Genomic DNA, 17581 nt, shown 5'->3' with positions numbered 1-17581 from the left:
AGCTAATTGCCACATACCAGTGTGATGAGCTCAGCCAGCCTCAGATTCTCCGCCAGCCCCAGCCCTGCTGGCTGGGGACACGCTCCAGCCCCGTGTGGTCACCGGGGCCGAGCCGAGGTCATGGTCCGGCCCCGGGGTGGGGACACCCCGTCCCGGGGAGGGGTTGGGGCAGCGGGATTTTCTACAGGCTGGAGGACATCGCTCCCTCGGGGCTGGCTGCCGGTGGCAAAGCCAGGGACTAGCAAACTTGGGTCACGCTCAGCCATGGGAGCCGGTGCCTCCTCCCCCTGGGCACCCCATGGCCCCCAAGCCCCCCACCAACCGCTGCAATGCCCTCAGGGGAAACTGAGGCACAGTGGGGCCCCTGCCGCCTGGCCGGGCTGAGCAGCTGCTGGGGAAACTGAGGCACAGGGTGGGGACGGTGGTTGACCTCAGCTCTGACACGCGTGTCCGGGAGGAGCTGAGGGCAGAACCAGTTGTGCCGGCCTGGTTTAGCCGCACTGGGGACGCCGTGGGTGCGGGGCCAGGTGCCTGGCACGCTGAGCCTGGCACGGCCCTGGGCAGGGGTGACGCAGAGACGTGGCCAGTACTGACCGGAGAGGGGACAGGGGTGTCCTTGGTGTCATCACCGCGTCCATCCCCGCTGGCTCCATCACGGTTAAACGTCACCGGGGCACGGGAGGGGAAACTGAGGCAGCAGGGATGGTGCTGGCCAGCTCCCTGGGCACCGTCCCAGCCCCGCGCTGGCTTGGGGATGGAGCCAGCTGGGCCCCGCTCGAGGCCACGGAGGGGAACTGTGGTAACCACCTGCCAATCAACGCAATGGCGCTAATTAGCAGTTGGCAAGGCTCCCATCCCCGTTAATTAGTGATAACGAGGATTTATCTCCAGGCCAGATCCAGCAGAGCGGGGAAGGAGCTGTGTTCCCCTAGCCGGGCAGGAGTCTGGTACCACACAGCCTGACGTGCCGGAGCCTGCAACATCCCTCCGGCCCTGGATGGAGGACGAGCCGCAGGCGTTAAAATGCTCAATTTTATTTAAAATAGCACTTGGAGAGGGAAAAGGGCAGCGGGGGGACGAAGGGCAGTTGCATATAAAAATAAACCAGGGTGGCCAGAGCCGCGGGTGCCCCCAGCCCCTCCGGCCCTGCTTTCTGGCTGCCCCCATGGGAGCCTGATCCCCTGGGGCTGTATCTTGGTCCCCAGGGCCATGGTGTCCCGGTGGGACCCGGTCACCAAGGGGGCCATGGTGAGCAGCTCCCCCCGGGGCGAAAAGCCACGGTGCAAACACACCCTGAGACCCGTATGAAGACGAAGAGGCGAGACAGCGTCCGGTGGGGGGGGCGTTCCCCATCCCACTACTTTTTGAGCAGCACCTTCCTTCATGTCGTTGGTATTAGAAGAGTTTTTGCATCGAGCAGCTGCATCCGTGGCCAGTCCCTTGGCCCGGCTCTCGGGATGCGGCCCCGCTCCGGGATGGAGCAGCCGGGGCAGCGCGGGCGGGCGTCAGCAGGAGCTGGTCTGGAGGTTGGCCTCGTTGAGCAGCGAGGCGATGGAGGAGGGCCCGTAGGCGCTGTCGAACTCCTCGTCCGAGCTGAGCTGGTCGTCTTGCAGGGAGGAATCGGCAGCCGAGCGGGCGGCTTTACGCCTGGGGATGGAGAAGAGGGGTCAGCCCTTGCGCAGGGACGGGGCTGGGACCCCCCTCCAGCCCGGCGTTCCCTACCAAGCCTCCTTCTCCAGCGCCTTGATGCGGTTCTGCAGCTGCTCGTTGAGCTCGTGCTGCTCCTCCAGCTCCCGCTGCGCTTTCTTGCGGGCGCCCTCCAGCCGCTCGATCTCCTCCTCCGCCTCATCCACTTGACGCTTCAGGGCCTTCACCCGCAGGCTCAGCTGCGGGGAGACAGGGCAATTCCCATGGGATTAGGATGGCTGGTGCGGGGCAAGCACCCAAGGGTCCCTTAGGCGGGTCCCAAAGCCGCTCGGCATCCCTGAGGGCTCCCGTCTGCCACCCACCTGGTCCTTCTGGTCGCTGACGTGCTGCCGCTCGTCATCGATCTGGATGGTCAGCTCCTTCACCTTCCTCTCCAGCTTGCGGTTGGAGGACAGCAAGACGCTCTTCTCCCTGTGGTGAAGCAATGGGTCGTGGGCAAGCCAGGCTGGCAGCTGGCGAGGGCGAAGGCACCCCCCCCGAGGCGAGGGTCTCCATGGCCGGTACCTCTCCTCCGCCTGCAGCTTGTCCTGCAGCTCCTCCACCCGCGCCTCCAGCTGCGAGACGTTGCTGCTGGGTTTCTGCAGCCCCTCCGAGCTGGCCAGGCGGCTCTTCAGCTCCTTGTTCTACAGGGAGGAAAACAAAACAGAACAAAACCAAACCAAACCCAACCCCAAAGCCATCCCCGTCACCCCCTGCAGGGCTCCCAGCCCGGGTGGGAAAGGTTCAGAGCCTCGCTTATGTAAATCCCGGCAGTGAGTCAGGGCCCAGAAACCCTTTCCCAAGGAGGAGACGTAACGAGCCGGGTTATATAACGGCAATTAGCCGCGCTGGCACCAGCCGGGGCATGAGGTGAGACCGGAGGGGACAGTGATGTACCGGGGACCACCGGGTGCAAGAGCCCCCGCCAGCTCCGTGATGCTCGTCTCCCCTCAGCTCCCCGATTTCTGCTCTTAAACACCCTCGTTGGCCAAAAAAAAAAAAAAAATCCCTGAAAGCACCACAAAAACCAGCTCCTCTCCCCATCCCGCACAGTGGCATCGCCCCGGCCTCGTCAACCGGGCAGTGGTAACGATGGCAGCCGCCGCCGGGCCGGGCCGGGCCCCGCACCATCAGCAGTAGGAGCCCCATGTTTTTCTTGGCAGCGGCAATTCCGCACGGGGAACAAGAACAGCTCGGGGAGCTTATTTCCCATTGATCCACCTCGTTAAGAGCCAGCTCGGGGTTAGGTAACGAAGGGTTTGGAGTGCAAGCCCGGGCAGGCTGGCGAGGAGCTGTGAGGAAAGGCGGCAACCTATGGGAATGCCACCCCGGGGAGATGCTAGACAGCTCCAAGGATGCTCTGGCCAGGGATGGGGCACGGGGAGGACGGGCCGGGCCGTATCCAGAGCAGGGAGGAGGAGGGGGAACGGTTTACAGCAGGAAAAGCTCCTTGGGAACACGGTCCCTCTCCCAGGGATGCTCTAGAGAGGAGCGGGGGCCGCACTGAGACGCTTTGCCCTGCATCCCTCACGGGACAAGGGGTCCAGCTGCCCTCCGGCTGTCCCCACGGCTGCGGGCTGGATCCGGCCCCTCCGCGGCTCAGCCTCACCTGCCTCTCCAGCGAGACCTTGTCACACTCCAGGTCCTGCCGGCTGGAGCGTTCCTGCAGCAGCTCTGCCCGCAGCTGGTCGATCTGGGGACAAGGACACGGCACGGGTTGGTTTTGCCGCGTCCTTCGCTGCCGCGTTCACTCAGTGAGAGATTGGGGCCACCGCAATTTCTTCCCATGACGCCGGTGCCGCAGAGCGCGGGTGGACTCAGTGCACCCAACAGCCGCACGGTGGCCGTCCCACGGCACACAGCCGGTATCGGTGACACCAAAAACCCCCAAAGAGAGGATTTTGGTTCCTTCCTAAATTAGTTACCGCCGTTCTGGCGAGCAGCCCAGAGCCGAGGGCTGCAATTTTCCACTGGAGGGTTTAAACTGGTTGGACTGGGATTTGGGGACCCGGCTGCGCTCCCAGCTCTGCCCGGCACCGCGGGGCACAGTGGCGCGGACGTGCCGGGGGGCAGGAATGGGTTTGATCCACCGACGGAGCAAAACCAGAACCACCCCAGGGACCTCTTTCAGGTTGACCAAGGTGAAATATGCAGCTGTGTGCGTTGTTTTAAAGCGAAGGAAATTGGAGTTTATATAAAAAAATTGCTTGAATTTTATTCAAGCAGCCCCAAAAGCTGGTACGGCCGCTTCTGAGGCGAACCCAGCTGTGGTTTCATGCACATCCCTGCTCTGCAGCTCCTGTGCTTCAGGCACATCCAGGATTCGTGGAAAAAGTCTCCCCTGGGATGTGCCCGTTTCCCAGATGGAAAAATGGGAAAACCACCCATTTTACCGGCTCGCCGTAGCTCGAGGGGTGGGAATCCCCTTTCCAAGCCCCAGGCTGGATCCCGGTGGGGCAGGAGGGAGACGGGCTATAAAGCGGAGGAGCTGCCGATCCCGGGATCCCGGTAAAACCCAGCGTCGCCGGATCCCGGGAGGCTCGGCAGGCAGCTCCCGCCCGCTCGCAGAGCTCAAACACCAGCTCCGGCTTTGAAGGTAATAAGCAGGTGGGTTAAGAGGGAGGGGAGAGCCTGGAGACCGGCGTAATTTAAGCCCCAACTTCCTGCACAAACACAAACCTCACCCTGTAATTTCAGGGTATTTCTTTTTTTTTTTTTTTTTTGTGCCAAGCTTGTATAATTTCCGTTCGCGCCCGAACCAGCTTTTCAGACACCGTCATCTCAATTGTGTTTAGAGTGACGGAGGGCTCCGGGCTGCTCGCTAACAACTCATTAATGGGGTTTTAACTCCGGTGACCAGTTGTACCCGAGGACCCGAGTTATCCAGCGCTATTTTGCCGGAGCTGGGGGGGCTCTGCCACGGCACCAGCCGGGTTCGGGGTGGTACCGCCTGCCCTACCTGGTCTCTGCTCCGGTTGACCCTCTCCGTCAGCAGCTCCACTGTGGTCCTCTCCTCATCCAGCTCCACCTCCAGGTGCTTGGACTTTTCCTGCAGGGAGACGGGACCAGAAGGGTCATGATGGGCCTTGGGGTCCCCATGGGCAGGGGGACAGGCGGCAGGAGGGGCTCAGGCCAGCCGGGGCCAGCGAGCTGGGATGCTGGAGGAAGGGGCTTTGCTCCGACAACGCTTCCAGCTCAGCAAAACCCAACCGGCCTGGGAGGCTCCGACACAGCCCGGGAGGCAGGAGAAGGGAGGTGCTTGGATGCGAGACACGGCAGCTTGACGCTGTGCGGACCCCCGTGCACCCACCACCCCGTCAGGGGAGAATAACCCGCAAAGCAACAGCTTGCGGCAAGCTGAGCTGCAGGGCAATGCCGGACAGAGCCGAAACAAAGCCGCTGCACTGGCAGTTAATAAATATTAGCAATAGCGCACACCCCCCCCAGCGCTGCCAGGCTGCGTAACTCCTCTCTCGCAGCAGCTGTGGGATGGAGGATGGCTGGGCGAGCTCTGCCCCTTGCTGTTAGCAAACAGCACTGCAGGAACGGGACGAGCGGTTTTGGGGCGCCGCGCAGCGCTCCCCACCTCCAGCGCCTTGACGTGCCGCGAACGATCGTCCTGGGAGCGTTTCTTGGTCTCCATCTCTTGCTCGAGGTTGTGCAGGCGCTGGAGCAGCACCTCCTTATCCAGCAGCGCGCTCTCCCGCTCTGCCTGGCTGTCCTGCAGCGCTTGCTTCAGCCGGGCGACCTGTGGCACCGAGGGGAAAGGTGTCCCCACGTGAGACGTGTCCCCAGGCTCCCCATAGAGGGACAGAGAGGACAGTGTGGGGACCCACAACCCGCCAGCCCTCGCCGTACCTCGTCCTGCAGCCGTCCCATGCTGAACTGCATCTTTTCTACCTCGGCGCCCCGATCCTTGGCTTGTTTTTGTGAGTCTGTGATCTCCTTCCGCGACTTCTCCTTGAACTCCTCCAGCTGCGACTTCAGCACGGCCAGCGAGCTGTGCGACTCCTCCGTCATCTGCTCCAGCTGCGGCAGAGCGGGGACAGCTCAGGAGCCGGGGACCAGCCTATGCACCCTGTCCTGAGCTGATGGGACTCGAGGTGGGAGAAGATACCCATGGGCATGGGGCTGGGGGGAACGTTTCTGCCCCGTGGGCTCAGGAGCATCACGGCGAGGGGTGCAAGCCCTGCCGGAGCAGCCTGGATGACCCCAGACTCTGAGCAGGCACCAGGCTCTTGCAGGAGCTGCTTGGGGAAGGGTAGGGGACAACATGGCCCTGGGGATGCTGATCCCCGGGGACAGCGTGATTTTATGGAGTCTCCCAGGACATGGGGGAAGGAGCGGTCCCAACTGGCTCCGCAGGGAAACCAGATCCATGCCCAAAGTCCCGGATCCCCTAACCCAGCGAGGGCATCTCGGAGATCCCCATCCCGTGGCACAGAGACCGGGTGTCGTGGCACACGATGCCCCATGGGACGGGGGTCCCGGGGGTGCAAGCGGCCCCGGAGGCACCCGGGCGCTCCAACCTCTTTGTTCAGCTTCTCCGTGGTGCGATCGAGCAGGCGCTTCTGCTCCTCCAGCTCACTCTTGGCGCGCTTGAGCTGCTCCTTCTGCCGCTGCTCGTCCTGGTACGACGTGCTCAGCTCCTGGTGCTCCTGCGTCAGCCGGGCCAGGCTCCGCTGCGCCTCCTCCAGGCGGGTCTCCAGCGACCGCTTGGCCATCAGCAGCTCCTGTTCCCGCTCCGTGGCTTCGCCCAGCGACTCCTCCATCTGCCTGCGCTCTGCCTGCAAGGAGGGAGCTCTTCAAACTCCTTCCCATGGCAGGGGAACAGCTCAGGGCAGCTCGGAAACGGCCACAGCCCCGGTACCTCCAGTTTGGTGACCTTCTCCTTGAGCCGTGCCTGGGAGCCCTCCCAGTTCTCGCCCAAGCGCTCATACTCTTTCAGCTGCGTCTCCATCCCGAGGACCTTCCTCCTCAGGTTGTCGTTCTGCTCCTGCAGCTCCCGCAGGCTGGACTCCACCGTCTTCCTCGTCTGCTCCGACGCCTCCCGTGCGCGCTCCAGGGATGCCTTTGCCTGCAACGCAGCCACGGCACGGGATGGACCCGGGACCAGCTGCAGAGCTGGGGTGTCTTGGGCAGCAATTTGGACTTGCATCCATTGGGAGGAGCCCACGGCGGGCGGATCCAGGGCTGTGGGTTTGCCGCATCGCCCCATGGCTGCGAAATTTGGGGCTCGCGGGAAGGTGCGAGGGCAGCCCACAGTGTGGATCGCTCCTCGGCTCGTGGCTGGGTGGGGGCAAACCCCTTTCTCCAGTGCTCACCTTGGTGGCCTCATCCCGCTCCTCCTGGAGCTGCTGTAGGTCTCTGCGGTACCGCTCCAGCTCCCCGTCGTGGCTGGACGCCTCCTCCCGCATGGTGCCCTTCAGCGCCGCCAGCTCCCGCTCCCGCTGCTGCAGCAGCTCCTCCTGGCTCTGCTTCTCCGCCGCCAGCTCCCGCTGCGCCTCCCGTGCCTGCCGCAGCTCCTGGGATGGAGGGGACAGTGGTCAGGGACCCTTGGTGTGGTCCCCAGCGCTGCGTGCGCCTCCTCCCTCGTCACCCACCTTCCTGAGTGACTCCAGCTCGCCGGGATCCAGCGCGCTGCTCCGCGCCTGGTCCGCCTCCTCCCGGGCGGCCGCGAAGCGCTCCCGCAGCTCCCGCAGCTCCTCCTCAAACTCCTCCCGCTCCAGCTTCACCTGCAGCAGCCTGGAGAGGGACAGGATGAGGCCACCCAAACCCATCCCTGTGTCCTCCTGTCCCACACCCCCGTTCCCAGGTCCCAGCGTGCCTGGAGAGCGGCACCCAGCTCGGCCACTGCCTTCCTCCCCACGTGCCCAGGGGTGGAGGAGGAGGAGAACCAGCCCCATCCCAGCTCCCGACCCATTTTAACGGGGTTTGGAGGAAAGATGCTGGATGGTCACGAGCAGCTGGACCTCCCCCAGAAGCTGCTCATGCCTCTGGCTCAGCCACAGCCCCGGCACTTACTCCTGCTTGGTGTTACGGAGCTCGTCCTTGTTCTTCTGGAACATGTCCCGCCAGTGCCCCGTCTCCTCCGTGCTCTCTTCCAGCTCCCGCTGCAGGTTCCTCACCACGGTGCTGATCTTCTGCCTCTCCGATTCCAGGTTGGCCTGATCCTGGATCGAAGCGTTGAGCGCTCGCCCGCAGAGCGGCATCCTCACGGGATGCTCCAACAATGCTGAGGTCCTGCCCCAGTTAATGCCCCCCGAACCAGCCCAGAGAACCCACGCAGGGGACCGGGGAGCCCCCACACCTCCGCAAACAGGCTCCGCTCACTCCCCAGCATCTCCGCCCCGGGGCGGCGAGAGCCGGGGCAGACGGGTGCTCCAATGGGGTGAGTTTGGGGCAGGACACAAACCCCATTTCCAGCTCAGGACCATTTAAAAAGAGGAATTCAAGGACGCCAACTCCAAGCAAAGACCCTCCCCAACCACAGCCAGCAAGACCCCGTTCCCCGTCCCTCCCCAGCAGCCCTCCTCACGGCCAGACCTGCGAGATGTCCTCCATGCTGCGCCGCAGCTGATCCATGTCGTTTTGGTACTGCTGCCGGACACGGTCGAGCTCCTTGTCGTGGCTGGCCACCTCCTCCTTGAGGGCTCCCTTCAGCGCCGTCAGCTCCCGCTCCCGCAGCCGCAGCTGCTCCTCCTGCCGCTGTTTGGAGCTCAGGGCCTCCTCCAGCTCCTCCCTGGTCTCCAGCAGCTCCTGGGAGAAGGGGATAGCTGGGCTCAGTGGCAGCGAAGCAGCACGGGGGAGATGCTCACGCTCCGGTGCAACCGTCACCGTACCTTGTACAAAGCTTCGCCGTCCGGGGACGCGCCGGAGCCCTTGCGCAGGCGGTCGAGCTCTCGGTGCATCGCCAGCAGCTGCTCCTCGCAGTCGCCTAGCCGGGTCTCCGCCTGCTCCTTGGCTGTTTTCACCTCGCTCAGCCTGGAGGGCAGCATGGGGCCCTTCACAGCCTGGCAGGGACCTGCTCTCCCCTCGAGACCCCGGCCACATCTGCACCCCGAAGGGCTGGGGCTGCAGCACCCACCCACGAGCATCCGCACCGGTGGGTGGCTCGTCCCGGCACAGCAAAGGGGATGGGGACAGCGGGGCGACAGCCACCCACCCTGCGCTCCACCAGCCCTCTTTGCATCTCCAAATGCCCCCACCACCCTCCATCAGCATCCCCACACCGGGGACGGACAAAATGTCCCCAACCCTGGCGTGCTCGGCAGCACGGCCGCAGCCCCCGGGACCAGCTCTTACTCTTGCAAACTTCTCTGCAGCTCCTGGGTTTTCTTCTCCAGGGCCCCCCGCAGATGCTGGCTCTCCCCTTCGGCCTCCCGCAGCCGAGCTTCCAGGGCCCGAGCAGAGCCGCTCCTCCCCGGCTCCCTGGTCAGCTCCAGCTTCTGGCGGAGCTGCAGGAGAGGGGACACCGGTTACGTCCCCTCCTGGGGGCAGAGCGGCCAGCGACTGCAGCGATGCTCCCTGTCCCCCTCCCCAGCATCCCCCCTGCCTCCGGCGGGGACGGGAAGGATGTCTGCACCCCCAGCATCCCTGAGACACCCCAGCGGGGTGTAAAACAGACCAGGAGAAAATTCAGTCTTGCACCCAAGCCCAAGTGAAGGGGGCTCAGAGCAGGGACCCATTGCGCTTCCCCCCCTGCCAGGGATATAAACTGCGATCCCACGTCCCCCCGAGACCCCCTAACCTTCTGCCTGGCTTCACCTTGGTCTCCTTGTCGAGCTTGTCCTGCAGCTCCTCCACCTTCCTGGCCAGCTCTCTGTGCTGGGGCTGGGAACACGCCGTGTCCTTGGCAGGTACCTGGAGAGACCCCCCAGGCTCACTCGGTGGGTTCGGGGCACCGCAACCCCCCCGGGGGCCACAGCTCGGTCCGTCGCACCACCTGGCAGCCACGTGCCACTGGGGTCCCGTCCCCGGCATGCCGGGACACGGTGCCGGGAAGGCAGGAGCCCCCAGGGGGGCTTGGGGACCGGTCTCCCCCCTCAAGCAGGGAGCAGCAACGGGAAGGCCCCGACTCACTGCCAGCTCCTGCATCTTCTCCAGCAGCCGGGCAGTTTTCCTCTTCAGGGAGATTTCACTCTCGCTGCTCCTGCAGGTGTCAGAGCCGGGGGAAGCGTTTGGGGGCAGTGGGGACAGAGCCGGGGGACGGCTGAGCCCGGGGTTTGGGAACGCTCTCAGCGCTTTGCCGCTTGCTCCCCCAAAATCCTGAGCACCAGCTGGCTACAGGGGCATCCCCGCTCCCAAACCACCCCGCAGAATCCCAGCCGCAGCCACCGGCGCTTCGGGAAAGGGGCAGGGAGCAACGGGGGCTCTCGGGGGGGCTTCGGGGGGCTCACCCCTCCTTCAGGATGCCGTAGATGAGCTCCTTGGGGTGCTCACTGCTGCTGGGCTGGGCGACCTCCTGCTGGTCCCGCAGCAGGTCCGGGGTGGATTTGAGCTGCCGTGAGGGATAAAAAAAGCTCAGCTCCGGCAAGGACACGAGTCCCCCCCACCGCCCCGCAGGTCCTGCTGCTCCAGAGGACGCTGGTGCTCGCCTCGGTGCCGGTGCTCCCCTTGGTTAAGGAGCTCATGACCCTTGTGATCCCAGCAGGATCCGGTCCCCCGGTACCTGCAGCTCTGCCTGAGCTTTGCTCTGCAGCCGCTCAGTCGTGGGCTCCTCCATGCCCCGGTTCGCCCGTTGGCTCCTCGTCCCCCTGTCCTCCATCCCTCCGGCTCCGCTCGGGCGGCTCAGGCTGCCGGTGGGCACCGAGGGCTGGGGGCGAACGCTGCCGACCCGGTGCTGGGCACCGCTCAGCTCCCTGGCATCTGGCACATCACGGTGGGAGATGCGGCTGTCCAGGCTCTGCGATCGTTTCCTCTCCTCCGAGGGGATCCGGCCCCTCCTGGCCGCCCGGCCTCGCTGCTGCACCTTCCCGTTGAATTTGCTGATGAGCGAATCCACCGAGGAGAGGGGTTTGGTGTCCACGTCGCTGCCGCCAGCGTCCACCGCAGCCTCCGTGTCCGAGGAGGGGTCCTTGGCCATGGCCCTCGAGCCGGAGGCTTTGCTCCGCTCCGGTGCGATGTTCAACATGCTGCTGCTTTTGCTGCCGGCCACAGCCCAGTGCCGCCGGCTGCCGCTGGCCTGGGGAGCGCCGGCAGCAAAAGGCTCCTCCGCGGCGGCGCTGAGCAGATCCCCGTGGGACTGCGTCCTCCGCAGCTCCTCCTGGAGCGGCTGCTTGCCCGGCGGAGGTTTGGGCTTGTGCCGGGAGGTCGCCGAAACGCCGCTCGCCTCCTCATCCGAGGTGCTGTAGGACGAGCCGTGCTGGGGCTGCCGCCCGGTGTAGGGGTTTTCTGGCAGGTCTGAGTCGGAGCTGACAGAGCCGGAGGGCTGGGGGCCGGTGGGGGGGTTCGGGTAGGAGCCCTCGCTCTTGATCTGCACCCCGAAGGAGTCGCTGCCCTTCTCGCCGCTGTTGAGGACGACGAAGGGCTGCCCGGCGATGCCCTGCACCCGCACTGCCACCCCGTAGGAGCCGGGCTTGCCCCGCGCCTTGGGGGGTCTCCGGGGCTCCTGCAGGTCGTTGATGAAGCGGATCTGGACGCCGTAGTCCACAGGGCTCTGCTTCTCCGCCATTGCCGCGTTCGCTGGCCACTCCATCCCCGGGGCTCAGCACCACGGTCCTGGGGGGGCGGAGAGAGGGGGCAGAGTCATCCTCGGATCGGAGACGGCACTCGGTGAGGGTCCAGCAGCGCTTTCCCGTGAGGACGGGTGCCGGCAGACAGCCGGTGCCAGCGCTGCAGCGTCCCCAGGACAGGACGGGGACCAGGCTTGCTGTGCCGGCACCGGCATCGCCCGGCTGCTCCCGGGGAAACACTGGGGAGGGCAGGGAGAGCAAAACCCCCATTTTTGGGGGTTTTGCGGCGGCCCCGCATCGGCGGCCGGACCCTCACCGTGTCTCCTGCCGCTTGCCCTTGGCGGCAGGACCCCGGGGATGCGGAGGGGAGGCAGAGATCCCGGCCAGGCTCCGCAGCCAGGCTCTGCTCCCGCTGCCTCCCAGACGCCTGCAGAACGCCGCAGCCTCGCTGCAGCTGGAGCTCCAGCGTCCCTCAGCATCACCCCCCAGTGCCCGCCGTCCCCGCGGCCGGGGCAGCCGCCCAGGTCCCGTGGGAAGGGGACAGATATGAGCAGTGACATATTGGGAACAGCGTGACGTAACCCTCCCCCTCGGTCCCGGCGGCACCCAGGGCGATGCCGGCCAGCAGGAGACCGGCAGGAGCGGACGACATGGGGAGGGGGCGAGCTCCCCTATAGGCACCTGGGGGGTTTAAGTGATGAAAAGCCTCACATCAGCCCCTGGGCCCCGCGGCATCGTGTTTTCACACACACCCCCCGAGCACGGGGAGCAGCAGCAGCAGCTCCTTTCTCTGCTGTAAATAAAGTGGATGCCGGGAGCGATGCGAGGTGCCGAGCGCTCAGCTTGCACCTGTGTTCCCCAGAGGGTGGCCCAGGGAGACCCCGGGACGCGAGGGGACCCCGATCCAGGCAGGGGGATGCTTAAACACATCCTGTGCGTGGAGGAAAACAAAAAAGCAAACCCCAAACCCCGTGCTTTCAGCTCAGGTCTGGCCATCGCCCCCAAAACTGCCCCAGCCTGGAGCGGGGAGCAGGCAGGGATGGAGCACGGGTGCAGATGGAGCAGCGGGATGCCCGGCGCAGCTGGGCTCTCCCACGTTCTCATGTCAACCCCGAGCCCACGTCTCCTCCTGTGCCCACCCCGGGGAAGAAGCTGGAGCCGGAGCCCCGCTGCCACGAGACCCAGCTTTCTGCAGAGAGGCGGAAGGCACCGGAGATGCCGGGCCCGGAGCAGCAGGGTGGGCCGGAGGCAGCAGCAGGTGCCGTGCAGACCCCGCTGGGCAGTGCCAGGAAGGACGAGCCGTTTGCTTCCCCTGGCCCTGCCAGCTCCCCACCGCCGCCGTCTGCTCCCGTCCCCCGGCCAAACTCGGCAGGGGCAGCTCCTGCGGCTCCTCCGTTTTGCCGGAGTCACAACAAGCCCTTCGGGTCTCCTACATCCCTCCCCGGACCCAGCAGCGAGGGCAGCAACCAGGAGCTGCAGGCAGCAGCGGGCAAGGGACCGGCTATTTATTTTGCAGGCGAAGGACCCCAGGAGCCGGCGCAGGGGACGGGAGAAGAGCCCCCGTCTCGTGAGCTCGTTATCCCTGCACGGCATACAGCTAACGAGATCAGCAACAAGACATCAGCCTCTATAAATACAGCCTGAGCCCAGCGCCCACAGTGAGAGCTCCTAAAGCAAATCCCATCAATCCCATCCCTCCGGGCGCCACGGCATCCCCTCCAAGCCGCGGGGACGGAGGGGGGGGGTCTGGGAGGAGCAGGACAGCCACCAACCTGCAGAGGCAAACCGAGGAGAGGGAACCAGCTTCGGCAGCAAAATTCAGAATTTTCCACGGCTGCCACTGTCCAAAGTGCAGCCAGTGACGAGGCACAGCCCGGGCAGGGAGAGGGCTCAGCCCCCGCTGCTATCGGGGTGGGAACTGCGAGCCCTGGGCGCAGCACCCGCCTTGGGAAGACCTTTGGATGGGTGGCGAGGGGCAGCACGCCATCACGGCATCCTCCCATGGCATTGCCAGCGGGACAGGGGCTCGCCGAGCAAAGCGCTGGCTGTGCCAGAATCACTACCGCCGGCAAAGGACGCGGCTCTGCCCCACCGCCCGCCCCCGCCCTGGCACAAGTGAGAACCAGGTGGCGGATAACCGCAGGGGTCGGATGCGGTTAGGGATGTCGCTGGGCTCAAACCCAGCCGGCACAGGACCGGACTGTGGAGAGGAGGATTTGCTCTTTCCAAGGGAGCACTGGCTTGAGATGCACGGCTTCGCTCCCGGCTTTGGGGGGCTCCGGCGGCACCGGCCGGGCATTTTGGGAGCCGGGAGGAAGCAGGTGAGCCAGGTCTGGCCGGTAATCTCCCAGGAATGCCTCCCTCCTCCTGGAAGGGCTCCAGCTCACAGATAAAGGGCTGGAGCCGGATCGCATTCCTGTGTGGGAGAGCAACACCCAGCCCCGGGCTGGAAACACAGCCCCAGGAGGGGATTTCACTGGAAACCGCAGGGAAGGAGCCTGGAAGCAGGAGGGATGGCGAATTGGGGCTAAAAACAGGCTGGTTATCGTCCCCGGGGCGTGCGTTGTGCGCCAACACACCTTAACCCTGCCCCGGGTCGGGCTGGCAGCGCCGGCGGCACCGAGCGGTGGGGGTCCTGCGCCCGGTCAAGGCAAGAGCGGAGCTGGCAGGAGCAGGCAGGCAGCGAACCGGCAGGAGAGGTCTCTTGCTGGCAGTCACGCACCTCCAGCATCACGCTGCCGGCCGGCAGCACAGGGGATGGCGGGCGGCCAGCTCCGCTTGCCCAGATCGGCGGCACAATAAGTCCTTTGTGCCGACGACGTTAACCCAGAAAGTTGTTTTGCAATTTGCAGGCGGTGCTGGAAAAGGCTCCTACGCCGAGTGGGGCTCTGTGCCGCCGCGGCTCGCCCTGGCTCCCCGCTCCCATCCAGCACCAAAAACACCTGGATGGGAAAGGTGATGCCTGCCAGGCCGGGCTGATCCTCCTCCATCAAGGTCAGCCAGGTAATTTGACCGCTGTCGGCTGCACGCCGGGACTCCGGTGAGGAGCCAGCACCGTTCTGCGGTGAAGCTGGAGCCCATCTCCGAGCCACCTCGGTCCGAACCGAGCAGGTTGGGTCATGCAGCTGCTGCACCCCCCGAGCACGGCGAGCAAAAGCTGTCGGATTATCCCAAAGCACTTCGTGTCCAGACCGACATCGCGGGGAAGGGGCTAGCAGCGATGCACAAACTCGGCATTTCTCCCCCATTACCTGTTTTTTGGCTCCCGGCACGGTTTAGGCTATTTCCACCGAGGGTTTCCCCAAAGCTTTGCTCACCTGCAAGGCTGCTTGCTCAACCGTGTTTGTACACAGCCCTGGTTTTGCTCGGGGACAAAGTCCGGGGTTGATTTCAGGTGCAGGCAGCACACGCCGTGCCTGCGCCCTGCCCGTCACCGGGGCAGCCCACGCCGACACCGGCAGAGACTGGCTATTCCTGCTCTCCCGCAAACTCCGGAGCCCAAAACCCCGATAAATCCACGGCCGAGTGCATGAACCGTGCGCTGCCGGCCAGGTCGGAGGAACCCGAACCCAGGGCACCTGCGGCTGCGTCACGCAACAGGGACGGGCTCATCACGACGCTGGCCGGCATCTTGCCGGGGGCTGGAAGAGGGATGTCCACGGGCGATAAGGGTCGCCCCCCCCAGACGATGTCCCCTGGGCTCCCACGGGAGCTGATAAGAACCGAATTCCTTCCCGTCCCAACCCAGCCGCAGGCAGAGCCCTCAGGTTAATCATCAACCCAGATACTGGAAAATCCCGTTCCCTGCCCCTCCCAGGGCCCCGTTACGGAAACCGAAAGCCCCGTTCCCTCCTGCGGGACCCCGCGCCCCAACGCCGTAGGGTCAGTCCCGTAACCAAACCGCGCTCTCCATAGTCACGCCGTAAGGTGTTTACCGTGGCACCGATCAGATCGGTTTACTACTTTCCAAGCAAGTCATGCCTTTAAAACCAGAATTATTTTGATCCACATGCTCGTGGGGATAAATATTTCCCGGGGGATACCGGCAGGGAGCGAGGAAGAGCCCCGGGGGCATAACGTGGACCCGCACACGCCAGCAGGTCTCCAGAGCTGCAGGGTTCGGATGCTCTGGTTTCACCCCGAAGCGGGGACCCCCGTCTCCCGCCCCCATCGTTGCGATCCCCCGGGCAGCATGAACACAACACCCAGCGAGCAAACGCACAGAGATCACGCTAAATGGTGTGGCAAAGCCTCCGTCCCCGGGGCAGCGCCCTCCGAGGCGATGCTGCAGCTCCCACCCCCAAAAAAGAAGATGCTGAGGGGAGAGGCTGCGAGTACCGGAGCCACGACGCAGCGGGCGAGGGGCTCCGTCGGGCGAACGGCACCTTGTCTACAGGGATGGAAACCCAGCCCGACTCCAAACCAGCTTGACTGGTCGGGGTGGTGGGAGAGGAAAGCCAGCCCGGAGCAAGCCGCAAACACCCTCCCAAACAAAAGCTTGCAACAGCGGGCAGAGGACGGGGACGGGGTTAGCGAGACCCGCACATCGGGGACCTCGAGACGCAACGAAGTCTCGAGGCAGCGGATAAGTCAGATGGCAGCAGGGACGAGACCCCAAGCCCTAGATTTTTCTTTCTTATTTAAACAGGCTGCTAAAAATACCACCCCGGGAGCCCGGCGAAGTAGGGCAGCTCCACGCGTTAAAGTTTCAGGAGGCGCCGCGTTACGGAGGGGCAGGGCCCCGGCCTGCAGCAGCCGCAATCGCTTCCGCACCGGTGTGAAGTTTCCTGCCAACCCGCCGGGTCCAAAAGGCTTTTCCCCCCCTCCGGGGTGTAACTCGCCCTCCTGCAACTCAGGGCTCCGGGTGAGACAAGGCAGGGGTTGATGAACTCCGTCCCAACGAGGAGAAGCAGCAACGGCGGCGGCCGTTGCCCAGCACCCCTATAGAGGGATGCTATAGAGTCCCTGTATGGGATCTCTCCTCAAAGGAGAAGAGCACCTGCGGACACAACTTCCATAGGGGAACGCAGATCCCTTATGGAATAAGGGGGCAGGTAAAGGCAGCTCCCGCAGGGGCTATAGGGGACAGCAGATCCCCTATAGATGGAGGGGAGCCGGTAGAACAGGGACAACCCAGGTCCCCCACCGGGGGAGCAGCCTGGCGGCTCCCTATAGGATCTGCTATAGGGCAGGTCACACCCTGGGGAGAAGAACCCCTATGGGGACTGCTATAGGGTGGAGCACGCGCCAAGGACAAGGGCCCCCACAGAGCCAGCCCCTATAGGATCTTCTATATGGCAAGGTTCACCCCACAAAGGAAAGCCCCTACAGGCCCAGCCCCTATAGGCTCCACCGTAGGGCAGGGCGTGCCCCAGGAAGGGCAGCCCCGACGGCCCCAACTCCTATAGGCTCTGCCATAGGGCAGGGCACACTCCAGAAAGGACAACGCCTACAGCCCCAGCCCCTATTGGCTTTGCCATGGGGCAGGGCACACACCGGACATAACAGCCCCTATAGCGCCAGCCCCTATATGCTCTGCTATAGGGCAGGGCACACCCCGGGAAGGTCAACACCTACAGACCCGGCCCCGGCAGGCGCTGCCGTGGGGCAGGACACCCTCCCGGGACGGCGGCCCCGGCCCCTGCAGGCGCTGCCATGGGGCAAGACACCCTCCCGGGACGGCGGCCCCTGCGACCCCGGCCCCGGCAGGCGCTGCCGTGAGGCAGGACACCCTCCCGGGACGGCGGCCCCTGCGACCCCGACCCCGGCCCCGGCAGGCGCTGCCGCGGGGCAGGACACCCTCCCGGGACGGCGGCCCCAGGCGCTGCCGCGGGGCAGGACCGCGGGGCAGGACCCCCGGGCAGAGCCGCCGCCGCCGCCCCGCACTCACCGCCCGCCGCCGGCTCCGCTCCCCGCCGCTGCCCACCGCAACCTGTTACCTTCGCCCAGGCCCCGCCCCCGGGGCCGCCCGTTGGACCGCGCCGCGCCAGGCCCCGCCCCGGGGCGGGGACAGACCCGCTCCGCCACGCCCTTAGCCTCGCCCCCTCCGACTAGCGTCCCGCCCCGGGAGGGCGGTCACGTGATGCAGCCGCCGCCGCCGCCAGCGGCGCGCCGCCATCTTGGGGAGGGAGCTGCGTCGGTAGCAGCGGAGGGGGCGTCAGTGGGACGACCGCCCCGCCCGTCCCTGCCTGCCCGCCCCCCGGGACGCGGCGTGGCGGGGA

At 65.4% G+C, this 17581-nt stretch overlaps 1 protein-coding gene across 4 annotated transcripts; it reads right to left on the bottom strand.

Annotated features, from left to right (window-relative positions):
- Window positions 1–1018: 1018 nt before the first annotated feature.
- CGN (cingulin) lies at window positions 1019–17335 on the bottom strand. Of its 4 annotated transcripts, none has more exons than XM_076360207.1 (21): window positions 17300–17335; window positions 10358–11406; window positions 10086–10186; window positions 9769–9838; window positions 9454–9549; window positions 8992–9143; window positions 8529–8670; window positions 8233–8445; window positions 7711–7859; window positions 7290–7431; window positions 7011–7211; window positions 6557–6763; window positions 6216–6473; window positions 5545–5715; window positions 5273–5434; window positions 4646–4735; window positions 3296–3379; window positions 2212–2330; window positions 2010–2118; window positions 1723–1886; window positions 1019–1647 (listed from the first exon to the last, which is right to left on the bottom strand). In XM_076360207.1, exons 2-21 carry the CDS (start codon window positions 11381–11383, stop codon window positions 1506–1508), a joined length of 3798 nt encoding a protein of 1265 aa, XP_076216322.1. In that variant the 5' UTR covers window positions 11384–11406; window positions 17300–17335; the 3' UTR covers window positions 1019–1505. The 4 variants fall into 4 exon arrangements, with proteins under 4 accessions (XP_076216322.1, XP_076216320.1, XP_076216318.1 ...); XM_076360205.1 differs by lacking the exon at window positions 17300–17335 and adding an exon at window positions 17251–17279; XM_076360203.1 differs by lacking the exon at window positions 17300–17335 and adding an exon at window positions 14678–14710.
- Window positions 17336–17581: the final 246 nt, after the last annotated feature.

Source organism: Aptenodytes patagonicus, chromosome 26, assembly GCF_965638725.1.
Source record: "Aptenodytes patagonicus chromosome 26, bAptPat1.pri.cur, whole genome shotgun sequence".
Classification (NCBI taxonomy): Eukaryota; Metazoa; Chordata; class Aves; order Sphenisciformes; family Spheniscidae; genus Aptenodytes; species Aptenodytes patagonicus.
This window is presented reverse-complemented; position numbering and strand designations above follow the sequence as displayed.

Coding starts and splice junctions, on each gene's coding strand:
- CGN (XM_076360207.1), bottom strand. CDS start 11,383: ATGGAGTGGCCAGCGAACGCGGCAATGGCGGAGAAGCAGAGCCCTGTG. Junction 10,187..10,357: donor AAGCTCAGGCAGAGCTGCAG/GTACCGGGGGAC, acceptor CCCTCACGGCAG/CTCAAATCCACCCCGGACCT. Junction 6,764..7,010: donor AGCGGGATGAGGCCACCAAG/GTGAGCACTGGA, acceptor GCTGCGTTGCAG/GCAAAGGCATCCCTGGAGCG.